The sequence below is a fragment of the Raphanus sativus genome, chromosome 4 (genome assembly GCF_000801105.2).
Source record: "Raphanus sativus cultivar WK10039 chromosome 4, ASM80110v3, whole genome shotgun sequence".
Taxonomy (NCBI): Eukaryota; Viridiplantae; Streptophyta; class Magnoliopsida; order Brassicales; family Brassicaceae; genus Raphanus; species Raphanus sativus.
The window spans coordinates 983,511-998,930 of NC_079514.1; the positions used below are offsets into that span (position 1 = coordinate 983,511).

The window sequence follows — 15,420 nt, forward strand, 5'->3', positions numbered from 1 at the left end:
TCTGACCATTTTTTGATCAATTTCTGATCATTTTCTGACCTTATTAAAATAGTCAAGACTTGGTCACAATTACCGATCATTTTTGTTACCAATTCAGTTCGTCAGTAGTTTCTGACCACTTTTTATCCACTTTATTTAATCATCATAAAACTGTTAGTCTGTGGTCGGAAATAATTTTGACAACTTATATGGTCAGCAATTTGGTCAGAATAAGCTATGCTTTCTTGTAGTGATACGGTATACCTCTGTCAAAAATAGAGAAAATAATAGGTGACAGGATATATAATTTTCATGAAACTATTATTTAACTCTGTAAGTTATAAACAATTGTTAAAACAAAACAACACTTATCTTCCTTACATCTTATATCCACTAAAAAGGGTTTTTCATCATTATAATTAATTAGACCTATTAATTATTTAATCTTTTAGGTTACAAATTACTAAATTAGAACAAAAAAGATCCCTTCCTTTTTGAGATAAGAAACATAGGCAAATTAGTGATAATCTGTAGTACGGTAGATTACAAAGTAAATTTTGGATAAAGCTTTTCAAGAAAGAAAATTTTGGAAAAGCACTTGTAGTTATGTATTAAACCGTCCCCCGGTTTAGACATAAAAGTACGCGCTCTTCAAACACGCAACACCCACGTCTGTCTGTCTGTATTCGGACAGCAAATTACTTAACACTTAATCAAAAGTACATCCGCTTATCTTTCTCACTTATTCATTTTTGGCCCAAATCCTTTTTCACATTCATATAAAATACCCATAACCTTTCTTCTCCTTCATTTCCCCATTCGTCTTCCTCCTCTGTTCCTAACTCCCGGCGATAAAAAATGGAATCTTCTCCAAGACCCAAGCTTTACCCAACCATCGACACTTCAACCACCACTCCTCCACTCCCGAGCTCTTCTACTAACAACCTCTACCCCTCACTCGACGTGGATGATCTCGTCAACAACATCTTCCCGGAGCAGTCCTCGACAGCCTCTGCTCCTCCGGTGGCGACGGAGGAAGTGATCCTCACAATCCACGGCGCGATTCTCCACCTCATCGACAAATCCTACAGCGTCGAGCTCGCCGTCGGAGAACTCCAGATCCTCCGTCTCGTTCACGGAGACATCACCGTCGCGGTTTTCGCCCGCGTCGCCGACGAGATCCAGTGGCCGTTGACCAAAGACGAACCCGCCGTGAAGGTAGACGAGTCTCATTACTTCTTCTCGCTCCGACCCGTTAACGAACCCGGGTCGGATCACCCCGCCGACGCCGACGACCCGGATATGCTGAACTACGGGCTCACCATCGCTTCAAAAGGACAAGAGCCCCTCCTGGAGAAGCTGGACGAGATCCTAGCGGACTACAGCAGCTTCACGGCGGAGAAAGTCGAAACCTTGACGGATTTAACGGCGGCGAAGGAGACGTCGCCGGCGGAGCTGACGGGGAAGAGGAAGAGGATGGTGGAGAAGCAATGCACGGCGTACTGGACGACTCTGGCTCCGAACGTGGAGGATTACAGCGGAGTCGCGTCGAAGATGGTCGCCGCCGGTTCCGGACAGCTGATCAAAGGGATACTCTGGTGTGGAGATGTGACGATGGATCGTCTCATGTGGGGTAACGACTTCATGAAACGGAAGCTGACCAAAGCAGAGAAGGAGAGAGAATTTAGCCCTTCCACTCTAAAACGTCTCAAAAGGTACAATCTTTTATTATTATTATTTTTTTTTTTTTTGTTTATGTTCAAGAATGTGTGTTTGAGACTTAATGGGTTGTATATATAACAGAGTGAGGAAGATGACGAAGATGACGGAGAAAGTGGCGAAAGGAGTGCTCTCTGGTGCTGTGAAAGTCTCTGGATTCTTCACGAGCTCGGTGGTGAATAGCGCAGCTGGGAAGAAACTATTTGGTCTTCTTCCTGGAGAGATGGTTCTTGCAACACTTGACGGTTTCAGTAAGAGTTGACTTAGTACCCTACTATGTCCTTTTGTATACATCTTGACACTGATTTTTAACATGTGTGTGTGACAGACAAGGTTTGTGATGCTGTTGAAATAGCGGGAAAGAACGTTATGAAAACAACTTCAACTGTCACTACTGAGATAGTCGATCACAAGTAAGTATAAAAGACAAATGTGTTCAGTGGTTGTTATATTGGTCGGATGATTTAATGTTTTTGATATTATTGTGTTTTTTTTTAGGTATGGAGCAAAGACAGCAGAGGCGACAAACGCAGGGCTTGGAGCAGCAGGGCATGCTCTTGGAACGGCGTGGACAGTTTTCAAGTTAAGACAAGTTCTTAACCCAAAGAGTGCAGTTAAACCATCGTCGTTGGCTTCAACCGTAATTAAAACGGCAGCTAAAGAACGGAAGAAGGGGAAAAGAGTTCTAAGTAGAGGAGTTTTGGACATCAGTCTCATTGCCTTGGTACAGAAGCAATGAGCAGATCAAAAGAAAATATTAGGGTTTTTGGTTATTGTTGTTGGTGCATGTGTTTTACCTTCTTTGAGTGAATATATTTATACAGACATTGATACAATTTTTTTAATTGGGTTTGACTGGTGAACTTCAAAATATCATTGTGAGAATGATAATGTTTTCTTTTTGTATGTTTTGATTTTCTTAGTTGTTTGAGTAGTGAATGTTTCTATGCACCCGTCGTTGGTTAAGCAAAACAGAGTTATTAGCGAATGGTTGGAGAGCAAGAAAGATGTTACGCAAGAGGAAGTGTAATGGGAGCACAGTTTCTAGAAGAGATGGAGAGCTCGAAGGTCTCTACGAGTCTTCTCTATATCTTTGAGGTACTCTGCATCGATGCTCATTGCCATTGCAAGACTTTCCAAGAGCAAGTACAAGAATTCAAGTACTAGGATTGAGCAATGTCTATATTTTAAAGAAGGGTCTATGGAGAAGTATGTTTTGTCAGCTGGAGAAAGCAAAGTATGTTTTGGAAGAAGCCTTATCCTAATCTTAGCAAAGTATATTCACATTTTTACTATTTATCCAACTAGTTATCTTTGCATGTTTGTTGTTGACATATATATATATATATAGATTATATATTTAGACTGTTTCTTATGCATGTGCATGACGTAAGAATGTCGGAGATGAAGTTCATTATGTGCACGATAGCCTACATTTTAGTACTAAACAAGACACATGACCAACATTATGATGTTCCATTAGAGAAATGTCTTGTTGACGCATTGCATATGAATCATGATAATTTTTTTTATAGAAAAGTGTCTAAAATACTAAAAACCAAAACCAATCAAACATAACAACAAAAACCGTTAATATGTTTTTAAAAGAAGAAAAGAAAAAGGAGGCAAAAGAATCGGGGGGAGGTTGGTGGCAGAGATGATGCCATTACATACCATCCCTTAGAGAACGCTTCAATGGCAATTATTTGAGGCCATCACTTTCTACTTCGTCTTCTCTTTCTCTCTGTTGATCCAATTCATCGTCCTCACGTTTTGTTAACACACAACATTCACCTTCTTCTTCTTCCTCCTCCTCCTTTGATCAATCACGTCTTTTGTGTTTATTTCTCACATTTTTTTTTGTTTTCTGACATTTATTTAGTTTTTTTTTTGTTTTTGTTTGTGCGGGAGATGGTTCATTGAATCTAGATGGTAGAATATTCATAGGAATTGGTTTCATATAGAGGAGTTCTCTAGGTTCCTCAGGTATAGATCTGAGGTTTGATTATTTCTTTTTGTGTGTGTGTGTGTGTATTTGTATCGGCAATGAGCGCATCAAGGTTCATAAAGTGCGTCACCGTTGGAGATGGAGCTGTTGGCAAAACATGTTTGCTCATTTCTTACACCAGCAACACCTTTCCCACGGTAATGATCATGTATCCGACATTCTTGGCAACAGTTGTCATCTCTGTCTGAATATATACATTTCTTGTGAATTAATTGTGGTTGGTTATTAAAATATTGTCTGATGGAAAGAATGTTAGAGGAGCTTGTATGTATTTTCACTTAAAATGTTTGTTTTTTTGTCCATGGGAACAGGACTATGTCCCGACTGTTTTCGATAACTTTAGTGCCAATGTGGTTGTGAATGGAGCCACGGTCAATCTTGGATTGTGGGATACTGCAGGTAAAATGAATGATCACTCATTTCATCATTTGAGCTTGTGCAGCTGTGGATTTACTATCAAATATTATTACATTGTTTTAACAGGGCAGGAAGACTATAACAGATTAAGACCATTGAGTTACCGTGGTGCTGATGTTTTCATTCTAGCCTTCTCTCTCATCAGCAAGGCTAGTTATGAGAATGTCTCCAAGAAGTGGATCCCTGAGTTGCAGCACTATGCTCCTGGTGTCCCCATCGTCCTTGTTGGTACCAAACTAGGTAACTTTACTACTCTCTTTGCACATCTTGCTTTTATGTATTTTTATATATACAAGTCTAATCTTTTCTGTCAGATCTTCGGGATGACAAACAGTTCTTCATCGACCATCCTGGTGCTGTCCCTATTACCACTGCTCAGGTATGAACATTTTTCCCAACAAAAGAACTCTCGTTAAATTAATCATTTTACCTGGCGCTGCGAAATTGAAGGGAGAGGAGCTCAAGAAGCTAATTGAAGCGCCTGCTTACATTGAATGCAGTTCAAAATCACAAGAGGTAAATATAAATCTCATGAGTAACATTTTTCAGTGTTGCCTTCCATCTTTTTTTGATGAAACCCATGTGTGATATATATACATATGTAAACGGCAGAACGTGAAGGGAGTCTTCGATGCAACGATCAGAGTGGTCCTTCAACCTCCAAAGCAGAAGAAAAAGAAGAGCAAGGCGCAAAAAGCTTGCTCCATTTTGTAATAGCTTTCATGGGAGAGGCTCTTTGATGACAGGGGTCTCGTTACATTATGTATTTGCTTTTTCATTATTTTTTTTGTTTTCTTCACTCTTTTCTTCGTGATTGCTGTCTCTCTTATAAAAGTCGAATTATGGGATTAATTTAACTTCACTCATAGTTGAGAGATCTAATATTTGCACTAGCAATCTCTCTTCCATGATTCTAGTTGGTTTATTCAAGTATGTAATCCCACTTGTCATGAGAACAAAAAAAAAAGAGTTTTAATTTTCCAGCTAGAGAGATTTTGAGACGTAATACTTGATTTTACTAAGAATAACAAACAGTGTTCTCTTATACAAACATTAAGGCTACACGAAAAAATGTCTGGTCCGAGTCCGGTACATAGACATCCCGACCAGGTTACTACTTGTTATCTCAACCTTTATGAGACATTGATGTTATCAGAAAGGGACAGTGTAAGGTAAGGCGTAGACATCAGCTTCTGGTAAAAGGCGAGCGTGTGGCCAAGCTATTGAAGTGTTTATTACTTCCTTGGTCTCATTGTTTCTGCCAAGAAGTTGTTTGCATCTTTCTGTGTCAGTCTTGTTGCTACTTGGCTTCTTCATCAACCACCAACATTCATCCTCTTCAGGGCTAGTGAGCTCTACTCTGCTCTCGGTCGTGTTAGGGACCCAATTCTCAACTACATTCAAGAACTGCTCCGCCATTGATGGAGGGCACAACCTGCATAGGCTTGAAGGTTGATAAGTTTCTTGAGCAGTAGTAGACGGCAATTTCTTCTCTTTGTGTTTCTTCTCTCTGTGTTTCTCTTTGTGTTTCCTTGTGGAAGTGTGGTGTTTTATCTTCTCTTCATGTGGCTTCGACGCATGTTGTGGTGCAGAAGTGGAACAAGGAGGTTGCGGCTGATCTCTAGTAACACTATCAAACTTTAATTCCCGGGAAGGACAAGGTTGATCCTTGTTGGTAATCATCATCATCATCCCTTCAGGATCTTTAGGCCTTCGGATAGGCAAACGAATCCGAATGATGCTTTCTTCAAATTAATATATGAAGAAAGATTTGTCATCAAATGTCCTGAAAAGACAAATAGACCCAACAAGAATACTAGATCCTTCCCAAGAAACACAAACAAACTCACCAGAGTCGTTGTTGTTGTTGATGTTGTTATGTCTACCATCGAGAGGCTGCTTCTCCTTGTCCTTAGGTAGCGCATTGCTGTTAAGAGTGCTACCATTGTTGTTGTTATGTCTACCACCATTGAGAGTCTGCTTCTTCTCCTTCTCATTGCTGTTAAGAGTGCTATCACAAGAGTTCTGAGACGTGGACTGAAGCAGCTCACGCTCAACAGTAACGCTGCTCTTGTCCAAACAGCTAATTTCACTTTCTTTGAGTTTACGAAAAACATCATCGACTTTCTGGTTCTTCTGAACAACATCTTTGGCAACTTCTTCTTTACGCTGTCTCTTATGAGAATGCTTTTGGCTTTCACCTTCCCCACTTCCCCTCTCCTTCCTCTTTTTATCCTTCTTCTCCTTCTTATCTTTCTTCTCCTTTTTATCTCTTTTCTTTCTCTCCTGCCTCCTTAGTTCTTTATTACATTTCTCCTCTGCCCCCTGAGTTAACAAAAACAATGGATCAATGATTATGTCAAGAACTTGCCACATTCAATGAAAATCAAGAACTCAGATAGAGCAGCCCTTAAACTCCAAATGATGGACAACAATTGATTTCGGGACATGTACTCAATGGACTATACAAACTTAGAATCAGTCTTTCTTCCGTTGATATTGTAACATTGTATTCGTGTTATATGATATAGTACAATATGTATTCCTCATTTTCAAATAGAAACTCTAATCACCATCGGCAACAAACCCTAGAATCAGGTTTGAGCATTCGAAATCCCCCCCCCCCACCAAAATACCAAAAAGCATATCAATGCTCATCAAACAAACCTTGATCGAATCGATCATAGCCTCATCGCGGATTCCATCCACTACATAGCCAGGTGGCGGGAACGGGAAACACCGAGACATTGTTTACGATTTTTAGGGACGAATCCAATCCAAGGAAGAAGATGATTGACTACGGGACAAAAAAAAAACGATGGAATCTCAGATCTCGCGGGAACCCTAGATCGATCACGAAGGCTTGCGATTACGATTACGCGCCAAAAGAAAATCAAATCTAAGAAGCTAACAGTAGATCAGCGATGGATCGGAGAAAGAGACGACGGAGCCTCGCGAGATCTCGAATCTCTCCGATGCAGAAAATGTTTCTACGCAACACATAGAACGTAGATTTATAGCCACACAAAAAGGATTGGACCCTACACGTGACAACAGGGAAGTGACGGCTGTCTTGCAAATAGGTTTATTAAGGCCCTATAGTTCCATATTAGCATATAACTCGGCCCAATTATATGAGATGCCTTTCGAAAATAAATTAATTTGCCTAAATCATGGTGGTCATACATCTATGGATATCTCTCATTAAATTCATGTTAAAACTCCTTTTAATATATAACAACTATAGATTACAAGTTGTGTAGTACGTGAAGGAAAAATAATCTTTTAGATTTACAGTTGCTACAATTTACAAAATTATGATATATATAAACAGATTTTAAGATTAAAATTGGTGCTCAATCATCCGAAATTATATTTTCATTTTATTTTGGGTAGGGATTAAAGTCAGACAAACTTTAAAGCCAATTTAAGAAGAAAGCAAAGTAAAAAAATTTCATAAAAAGGAGAAAAATAAAACAATTGGTCCATATAAATGCAGAAAAATATACCCAAGACTCAACTGACAAGTTCAGAAAACACTTGCTTATTATTAAGACAAACTCAGATGACTTGAAACTCGAAAACCTTGAAATGATACTACGATATTGCCATGTAAAAAACCCTAATACCCTGAACTAGCACTGCTACAAAACTTGCATGCTACTTAATACTATATAGTCTATAACTGGAGACGACGCTGGTGACGATAATCATGATGGAGATGATCATGAACGGCGGCGATGAAGGCAAACTTAATATGAACAGGAGACAGAGAAGCGAAACGAAAGCGTCTTGTGACTGTAGCAAAGCATAATCACTGAAGGTTGTTTTGAGCAACAGCTTGACATAACTCATCTTCATAGAAGAGCACACGAGGGTGCTTTGGAGCCAGTGGTTTGAACAGAGTCGGCCTCTGGAGAACCGAAGGAACGTTGCACCTGGAAGGGAAAGCTGTCTGGTCTTGGAAAAGAACAGCGGCGATTTGCTTCATCTCTGCTAGTTTAGTTCGGCAAGGTGGTCGAGGACCATGTCTCGGCGCTTTTGGGGTGTGTGGGCTCGCCATGACTCTTGCGTTTCCATCACCCTTGCTGTTTATCATCAGATCAGTGTGAAGGTCTTGTTAAGAGCCAAACAAGTTGTTTGATGCTCTTATTCAAAATGAGTAAACTTGAAAGCAAAAAACATGTACCTAACAAATGGCCAACGATTTATTGGCAATGGGGTCAGAACACTCAGCATTTCCTGTCTTGAGCGGTCTGGCGTTGTAAAATTGAAATGATACTGTCTTGCAATCACGGCCTGTTCCAAAAAAAGAAGATTAAAACACCAATAAATACATAGATGCAAAACTAAAAAACAAGTCAACCAACACTTACAGCTGCCCTTATTCTCTGAGAAACATGGAACACCGCCTTCAGCTCGTCATGGTGCAGATGACACACAATCTTAACCTAAAAAGAGATATAAAGCATCAAAGGCAAAGACTTTCACACTACACTCCACACATTCAGATAACTACTACCAAAAGGAACACGAGAATGTTACCAGTAAATCCATGGGAAGAGACTCAAACTGAGATTCAGAGTTGCATGGCTCAGCTTGCGGCGTCTTGGGCGTCCTCAGCAACGAGTTTTGCCTAACGATACCCACAGGAGATGACATTAGAGGACTCTTCCTACTCTCCACCTGCAAATCATCAAACTTCATCGGCCTCACCACACTGCTCCGCTTAACAACGTTAACAGGGGACGAAACCAGAGGGCTTCTGAGAGAAATAACATCTTCCGCAGGCTTAGTATCAAACACAGGTACACGTTTCTTCCCCAGATCATTGCAAGACTTAGCAGTAGCCGAGGCTTTGCTGTAACAAAGCTGAACAAGAGCCCCAGGCTTTAAATATTTGTTATTCGAACTCTTCAGCTTCTTCTTCCTCGTTGAGATCTTCGAATCCGAATCCTTCGGTGATACCTTCCCCATATGCAGTCACAGCTACAAAAATCAATTGCAAATCGCTAAACCGTCAATTGTCAGCAAATTACACTAAAATAGGATACCGAATCAAATCGAATCGAGAGAGGGAGAGATTCAAACCCTAGAAATCGAAAAAGGGGATAAGAGACGGAGAAGGAACTAACCTCAGATTAACAGAGACCTTCTACTTCGGGAAAGATTCAGCTTTCGGATTCGAGAGACGAAGCTCGAAAACCTAGAGAGCGAAAATGGAGGGAGAAGTGGCGAGGGAAGAGATTTGAGTGAAAGATAGATAGAGGGAGTGAGAAAGAGGGGCTAGGGTTTTTAACTTTGGGGCTCTGATTTTTTGAATTTTTTAATTAAGCCCGCCAAAACCATTTCTTAAGCACTACAAGTACCAGAGTAATCTCGATACGTGGTGCGTTACGACTGGCTGATCCCTTGATTATCGGAGACGTGGGGACCCCACTTTCCTTACCCACTAGTTTGTTCTGTATCAGTTTCGAACGCGTAGATTCCGCTAATTTAGTAGTACTCCGACTTTTCCTTTTTTTTTGCTTTACTCTTTGATAATATCTTGTGATATGACGGATTTATCCTTTTTTGTTGTTTGGGATGAAGGGTAGTTAAAGGACTTTTGTGGTATGAGCTCTAAGTGCGGGCCCTACGTAAGGGGCAAATTAGCATGATTAAATTCAATTCAATGTAATAAAAAGGACATGTATTAATCCTCAATCACGCGTTATTAATTACGAGGGTGGCTCCCCTCGTGGTTCGTTTTTTTTTTCCTTTTCTACGTATTGAAATCTTTTTTTCTGAATAAACGTATCTACTGATTGAATAAGTTCAAAAATAAATGGGAAAATTACGAAATCACGAAAGTTGTAACTGAAATTTAATATATTTCTTTTTCACGTGTTGCTTTTAATTTTCCGTTATCTCGTTGTTTAATTTAAGTGCAGGGTACCTCGGTTTGGCATCTTTTGTCTCGCTCTGTAGATGAGGATAATAGGAAAAGTCTATTTCGATTTTGGGCCAATGTATTATTTAAGATATTGATATTATGGGCTTACTGACGAATAACTCAGCCCGTTTGTATAATGATGACATATGCTTGTGTACAATCACTCCACTTTTACCGGTCGAAAGACTCAAAACATAGCCGAAGTAGATTATAGAATCAAAAACCAGAAACTCGTTAGCTGATAGGTAGCATGGTGCTATGCAGAAAATACTATATTATAAGATTATAATTATTGATATATTATGTAGATTGAAAAAAATCACGGGCTATCCTGGTTCATATGATTAATTGCAACTTATAAACTTTTGGTTCACGGACTCCTAAGGCTACTACTGTCTATTTTAGGGGTTAGCTGATTAGCACATGATTTTTTTATATTTTTAGGGCATCTACTTCTTGATGTATAATGTGTTGATGTTTGTTCGACGTAAACTAGAGTGCCCTGAGGCGCATTAATAATTTTATTTCTCTGGGGTCAGAAGAAATGCAGATTTTGAGAGGTACTATATCATTTTTTATAAGCTCGATTCCGACAAAGTGTTCGACATTCGATGAAGATTTACACTAATTAAACCTCAGAAATAGTTTAGAGTACTGTACTTTTTTAAAACATAGTTTAAAGTACTGTATAAAATACATTTGTTAAGTATTAGTAGTAATAACTTTGTGATGTGTATGGGAAATTTAGCTGTCCCATTTATTGTTAAAAAATAAGGACATTTCGAAAACATTTAGTTTAGTAGTATAAAGTAAGACGCACGATTATTTTCAGCTAATAAATCTCATGTTAGACAATCCACCAAACAAACAACAGTCTCTCAATGTTCATTACCTCCCACAGAAAAAAAAAGGTTCTCATTTCTTACTTTACATTATGTCATACTAGCACTAGTCAGTTTGTACTGGTGTGTTTGGGACTTTTGTTCAAAAATAATTCATCGACCTAAATTTGTCTAGAAACAACTGGACATCATCAACCAGAATTATTATTCAGTACTTCGGTCATTGACATGGAGCAGCTGTAATATCAACATATTTACAGAACCGACAACTTTTTTGCTGAAATCAATGATATACTTTTGAGGAAACGATGTTTACATTTAAGAAGTATATATAGAGTAAAAACGCATGGTACATAGACACTATCAAAAAGCGCAGTGACTAGTGAGGGCGTAGCAGTCATACTCCACCGGGACCACCACCAACACCAATGTCCCACTCCACTCTTTCCACACATGCATATTGTATATTATACGTGCCAAAATATTTGATAACTTATTGTAGTTGTTATATAAATATATACACATTTTGTTGCTAAAGGAGTATAGGCAAAACATTAATTTACCGTGCGTTTCGCCAGCTGCCTAGAAAACAATCATGGGCAGCATCCACGTGAAGCAAGATAATTATAGAGGAAGATAATCGAATCAAAGTAAAGTAGAAGAATAAACAAGGCATATGATTACCGTAACTGCATTCCAAAGACAAATCAATTTCAACCGAAAAAGGAATGTGTGATGGCTTGATTGCTCTTCCTACCTTAACCATCATCATTACTACAATGGCTGTAATCCAAAGACAAATCAAGTTCAACCGATCGATCATGTCTCGTTTCCTATCTCATTCTTCCACTATCTAACTCTTCTCACATATACTATTGTGCCAAGTGCCTAGTACGTATATAGAACACATTGTTTCTACCATATATCCTCATAATTATATTTGAAAATGTAAAATTATACTCTACTTTATTTGGAAATGCTCTGATGCAGGAATCATTAACTTTTATGGTTAGTGAAAAAGAAAAGTCACCAGGGGGCACATTGGTAAATGAAGGGAATTAGGCAGGTCATATTGGTAATATGGGGTTGTTCAGCTCAGACGAGTGGCAACAAGTGAATGTGTGGGAAAAGCTAAAAATCGACAAAAACAAACCGTCTTCTACTCTTCTCTCCCAATACGACTCGTCTCTGCCTCTCTCTCCTCTTGACGCAGAGAATCTGCTCTCTGCCTTAGTTTCGAAGACGACGACGAAGATATCTCCACTCAGGTGATCTGATTTGCATTTTCCCATAAAGCTCAATACTCTGTAATTTATAAAATGTTTTCTTCTTCTTCTTCTTCCTTTAAATCAATATTCTAACATTTTCGAATTTTATAATTTCTATGTTATGGAAAGTATCTCTGTTGCCTTCTTCAATGCATTGAAGAAACAGTCTTTATAACCTTTTTCTTTTTTGACGTTGAAAGATCTTTGACGTAGAAAAGCTCTAACAACCTGAAGAATCTCTTTGATTGCTATCTTTATTCACTTTATTTTTCCTTTCTTGTCTCAGTCCAAGAAGCTGCTCTGTTTTACTCAAGCCTCTCTTCTCCTCTGATTCAGCGTCGGTAACAAACAATGTCGGCGCCGGAGAACTTAGATCAGATTCTCTGATTCCGTTCCACCAGGAACTCTCTCTCTCTTGCGTCTGATCGATCTTTTAAATCAAAAAGACAAATAATAATAATGTCTCATTCGTGGGATGGACTCGGAGAGATCGCTTCAGTAGCACAGCTCACAGGCCTCGACGCCGTGAAGCTCATCGGCCTCATCGTCAAAGCCTCCAACACCGCCTGGATGCACAAGAAGAACTGCCGCCAGTTCGCTCACCACCTCAAACTCATCGGCAACTTGCTCGAGCAGCTGAAGATCTCCGAGATGAAGAAGTATCCAGAGACTCGCGAGCCTCTCGAAGGCCTCGAGGATGCTCTGAGGAGGTCTTACGTTCTGGTTAACAGCTGCCGCGACAGGAGCTATCTCTACCTGTTGGCTATGGGGTGGAACATTGTTTACCAGTTCAGGAAGGCTCAGGATGAGATCGATCGGTTTCTTAAGATCATTCCTCTCATCACTTTGGTTGATAACGCTCGCGTTAGGGTAAGTTTTCTGATTTTTTTTTCCAGTCTAAAGAGACAATCTTGTTTAGCCCTGGGTGGGCATTCGGTTCTTGGTTAGGTTCTTTCGGTTCAGTTTTTGATTTTTGAGTTTTAGAGGTGTAGGATTGGTTTGGGTATTTAGAAAATTTGGTTTAATTTTCTTTGGTTCGAGTAACAAAATTGGAAACCGAGTAATATCCCAGATAATTCTGGATCTCATTTCGTTCTAGTTCGGTTCCAATTTTCTCGGTTAATTCAAGTTAAAATGTAAGAAATTTCGAGTTTTCGTATTAAATATCATTTTTCGAATTAAAGAAAACTCGGATAAAATTTTAGATAACTCTGATAATTATAATATTTCAGATTAAAGTTTTTCTAGGAATTTTTTTAAAATATTTTGGTTTATGAATCATATTTTTAAGTTATTTGAATTTAAAACTAAATATAGATATTATATTATAAAATTTCGGATATCCATTCGATTTTGATTTGATTTCAATTTTTTGGTTCTATAGATTAAATATCTGGTAATCCGAACAGAACCTATAACCTTGTTTTTCGGTTTGGTTGGGTTTTTTTGGTTCCGGATAAATGTGTCTGGAGCTAAATTCTTGGTGATGGGGTAATGGTTTTTGTTTGTGCAGGAGAGGTTGGAGTATATTGACCGTGATCAGTTCGAGTATACTTTCGACGAAGAGGATAGACACGTGCAAGACGTTATTATGAAACAAGAATCCACCAGAGAAGCAGCTTCCGTGCTCAAGAAGACTCTCTCTTGCTCCTACCCTAACTTGCGGTTCTGCGATGCTCTCAAAACAGAAAACGAGAAGCTGCAGCTCGAACTTCAGCATTCACAGGAGCATTACGATGTGGCTCAGTGCGAAGTCATTCAGCGTTTGATCGGTGTTACTCAAACTGTTGGTGAGGTCGATGGCGGCTCTGAGAAGGAACTGTACAAGAAAGCTTCGAGGAAAACTGACCCTAGCACAAATACGGTTGAATATTCGTATGAGGAAGATCATCCCAAGAAAAGCAGTAGCCATGCAGCTTCAAGGTTGGAATCTTCTTCAGTGTGTTTCAGGCCTGTGATTTTGGTACAATGTTTTCTATAACATAAAATTGTTTTCATGCAGATCTATTTCTTCTGTCACATCACAGCACGGTGAAGAATGGCGTACCGACTTGCTAGCTTGTTGCTCGGAACCTTCTCTTTGTGAGTCCTTCCCCCTCTTGTTGTTTCCACTTTGTCTTGTCCACTATGTACGATTCCATATGTTCTTCGTTATGTGGAAACCGTAGGCTTGAAGACATTATTTTTCCCGTGTGGTACTTTGGCAAAGATTGCCACTGCAGCAACAAACAGGCACATGTGTAAGTTAATCTTGTTTCAGTTTGTTAGTTAGTTAAAAAGAGTACGTACATATGAAAATAGAAAACTAATAGCTATTTGGTGTGTATTCGGCACGGTCCAGCTTCAGCTGAAGCATGTAATGAGCTAATGGCATATTCTTTGATACTTTCGTGTTGCTGCTACACTTGCTGTGTAAGGAGGAAACTCCGGAAAACACTCAACATAACGGTACACTTCTAAATCACTCACTATATTAATGGTTTGAGATTGAAACACTTCATCCCAAGAGATGCCTCAAGTGAAGTCCACGTGATCTGATGTTCGCAGGGAGGGTACATTGACGATTTTCTATCTCATTTGATGTGTTGTTGCTGTGCTCTTGTTCAAGAACTGCGAGAAGTTGAGATTCGTGGGGCTTATGGTATGAACTCTCTCTCTCTCTCTCTCTCTCTATACATCTAACAATACCTGGTTTTAGTCTTGAAGCATGAACAAAGATGGTCTCTTAATATTCTCGCAGGTAACGAGAAGACGAAAGTAAGTCCGCCTCCTTCGCAGTTCATGGAACATTGAATCAAATACCAAAAAGATCTCTGAATATGACACACGAGATTCTTCTTTGCGTGCTCTACTTTGTTTTTAGATCGTTGTTGTGTTGTAAATTGGTTTGGGATAATCACCATTTTTTCAGTAATTGTGTCGTGTGTATCATAGACTACAGACTAACAAGCCTTTCTTGATTCATCTTTTACCATATGAATAGGTGTCTGATGTAGATAGATATTTGGAAATATTCCAAATATCTTATTATTGTTTTTATTAATTATTTTTGATAATTATCTTTAATATTTTAGGGTTTTATGGTTTTATATATATAGCCGTCTTGGCTTATGGTTGTATTCAGTTTTTGATTGATTAAAAAAGTTAAGAGTTTTCTTTGTTGTTCCTTGTTTTCGGTAGATCATTGGTGATCTCAACGAATTTAAGAAGACATTGATCTTAGGCATTCTTAGACTAAATAAGATCTTTGTG

The 15,420-nt window shown here is 39.0% G+C and overlaps 5 protein-coding genes across 6 annotated transcripts; 3 read left to right on the plus strand and 2 right to left on the minus strand.

The window, feature by feature from the left end:
* Positions 1–725: 725 nt before the first annotated feature.
* LOC108855301 (senescence/dehydration-associated protein At4g35985, chloroplastic) lies at positions 726–2,604 on the plus strand. Its single transcript, XM_018629085.2, has 4 exons — positions 726–1,694; positions 1,783–1,949; positions 2,027–2,111; positions 2,197–2,604. The coding sequence occupies exons 1-4, from the start codon at positions 838–840 to the stop codon at positions 2,435–2,437; spliced, it is 1,350 nt and encodes a 449-aa protein (XP_018484587.1). The 5' UTR covers positions 726–837; the 3' UTR covers positions 2,438–2,604.
* Positions 2,605–2,756: 152 nt separating this feature from the next.
* Positions 2,757–5,099, plus strand: LOC108852049 (rac-like GTP-binding protein ARAC1). 2 transcript variants are annotated; one of them, XM_018625537.2, is made up of 6 exons: positions 2,757–3,843; positions 4,018–4,105; positions 4,190–4,363; positions 4,438–4,502; positions 4,574–4,639; positions 4,736–5,099. In XM_018625537.2, exons 1-6 carry the CDS (start codon positions 3,745–3,747, stop codon positions 4,835–4,837), a joined length of 594 nt encoding a protein of 197 aa, XP_018481039.1. In that variant the 5' UTR covers positions 2,757–3,744; the 3' UTR covers positions 4,838–5,099. The 2 variants fall into 2 exon arrangements, with proteins under 2 accessions (XP_018481039.1, XP_056863770.1); XM_057007790.1 differs by having other exon boundaries at positions 4,018–4,363.
* A 17-nt stretch (positions 5,100–5,116) lies between these two features.
* On the minus strand, positions 5,117–7,120 carry LOC108849293 (uncharacterized). The gene is made up of 3 exons (XM_018622842.2): positions 6,791–7,120; positions 5,974–6,448; positions 5,117–5,868 (listed from the first exon to the last, which is right to left on the minus strand). The coding sequence occupies exons 1-3, from the start codon at positions 6,869–6,871 to the stop codon at positions 5,276–5,278; spliced, it is 1,149 nt and encodes a 382-aa protein (XP_018478344.1). The 5' UTR covers positions 6,872–7,120; the 3' UTR covers positions 5,117–5,275.
* Positions 7,121–7,563: 443 nt separating this feature from the next.
* LOC108851463 (F-box protein At4g35930) lies at positions 7,564–9,427 on the minus strand. Its single transcript, XM_018624898.2, has 5 exons — positions 9,259–9,427; positions 8,669–9,112; positions 8,500–8,574; positions 8,313–8,422; positions 7,564–8,211 (listed from the first exon to the last, which is right to left on the minus strand). Exons 2-5 carry the CDS (start codon positions 9,098–9,100, stop codon positions 7,938–7,940), a joined length of 891 nt encoding a protein of 296 aa, XP_018480400.1. The 5' UTR covers positions 9,101–9,112; positions 9,259–9,427; the 3' UTR covers positions 7,564–7,937.
* A 2,557-nt stretch (positions 9,428–11,984) lies between these two features.
* On the plus strand, positions 11,985–15,130 carry LOC108851657 (protein MID1-COMPLEMENTING ACTIVITY 1). The gene is made up of 8 exons (XM_057007848.1): positions 11,985–12,168; positions 12,455–13,038; positions 13,682–14,091; positions 14,171–14,250; positions 14,337–14,408; positions 14,510–14,616; positions 14,716–14,809; positions 14,909–15,130. The coding sequence occupies exons 2-8, from the start codon at positions 12,628–12,630 to the stop codon at positions 14,959–14,961; spliced, it is 1,227 nt and encodes a 408-aa protein (XP_056863828.1). The 5' UTR covers positions 11,985–12,168; positions 12,455–12,627; the 3' UTR covers positions 14,962–15,130.
* Positions 15,131–15,420: the final 290 nt, after the last annotated feature.

What these genes read in the sequence shown, in the direction of transcription:
- LOC108849293 (XM_018622842.2), bottom strand. Translation starts at nt 6,871, where the DNA reads ATGTCTCGGTGTTTCCCGTTCCCGCCACCTGGCTATGTAGTGGATGGA. An exon ending in CTATGATCGATTCGATCAAG is followed by an intron (nt 6,449 to 6,790) that starts GTTTGTTTGATG and finishes TTGTTAACTCAG; the next exon opens with GGGGCAGAGGAGAAATGTAA. An exon ending in CAACAACAACAACGACTCTG is followed by an intron (nt 5,869 to 5,973) that starts GTGAGTTTGTTT and finishes ATTAATTTGAAG; the next exon opens with AAAGCATCATTCGGATTCGT.
- LOC108852049 (XM_057007790.1), top strand. Translation starts at nt 3,745, where the DNA reads ATGAGCGCATCAAGGTTCATAAAGTGCGTCACCGTTGGAGATGGAGCT. An exon ending in CCAGCAACACCTTTCCCACG is followed by an intron (nt 3,844 to 4,017) that starts GTAATGATCATG and finishes CCATGGGAACAG; the next exon opens with GACTATGTCCCGACTGTTTT. An exon ending in CCTTGTTGGTACCAAACTAG is followed by an intron (nt 4,364 to 4,437) that starts GTAACTTTACTA and finishes CTTTTCTGTCAG; the next exon opens with ATCTTCGGGATGACAAACAG.
- LOC108855301 (XM_018629085.2), top strand. Translation starts at nt 838, where the DNA reads ATGGAATCTTCTCCAAGACCCAAGCTTTACCCAACCATCGACACTTCA. An exon ending in TGCAACACTTGACGGTTTCA is followed by an intron (nt 1,950 to 2,026) that starts GTAAGAGTTGAC and finishes TGTGTGTGACAG; the next exon opens with ACAAGGTTTGTGATGCTGTT. An exon ending in ACTGAGATAGTCGATCACAA is followed by an intron (nt 2,112 to 2,196) that starts GTAAGTATAAAA and finishes GTTTTTTTTTAG; the next exon opens with GTATGGAGCAAAGACAGCAG.
- LOC108851463 (XM_018624898.2), bottom strand. Translation starts at nt 9,100, where the DNA reads ATGGGGAAGGTATCACCGAAGGATTCGGATTCGAAGATCTCAACGAGG. An exon ending in CTCTTCCCATGGATTTACTG is followed by an intron (nt 8,575 to 8,668) that starts GTAACATTCTCG and finishes ATCTCTTTTTAG; the next exon opens with GTTAAGATTGTGTGTCATCT. An exon ending in CTCAGAGAATAAGGGCAGCT is followed by an intron (nt 8,423 to 8,499) that starts GTAAGTGTTGGT and finishes TTTTTGGAACAG; the next exon opens with GCCGTGATTGCAAGACAGTA.
- LOC108851657 (XM_057007848.1), top strand. Translation starts at nt 12,628, where the DNA reads ATGTCTCATTCGTGGGATGGACTCGGAGAGATCGCTTCAGTAGCACAG. An exon ending in AGTAGCCATGCAGCTTCAAG is followed by an intron (nt 14,092 to 14,170) that starts GTTGGAATCTTC and finishes GTTTTCATGCAG; the next exon opens with ATCTATTTCTTCTGTCACAT. An exon ending in AGCAACAAACAGGCACATGT is followed by an intron (nt 14,409 to 14,509) that starts GTAAGTTAATCT and finishes GGCACGGTCCAG; the next exon opens with CTTCAGCTGAAGCATGTAAT.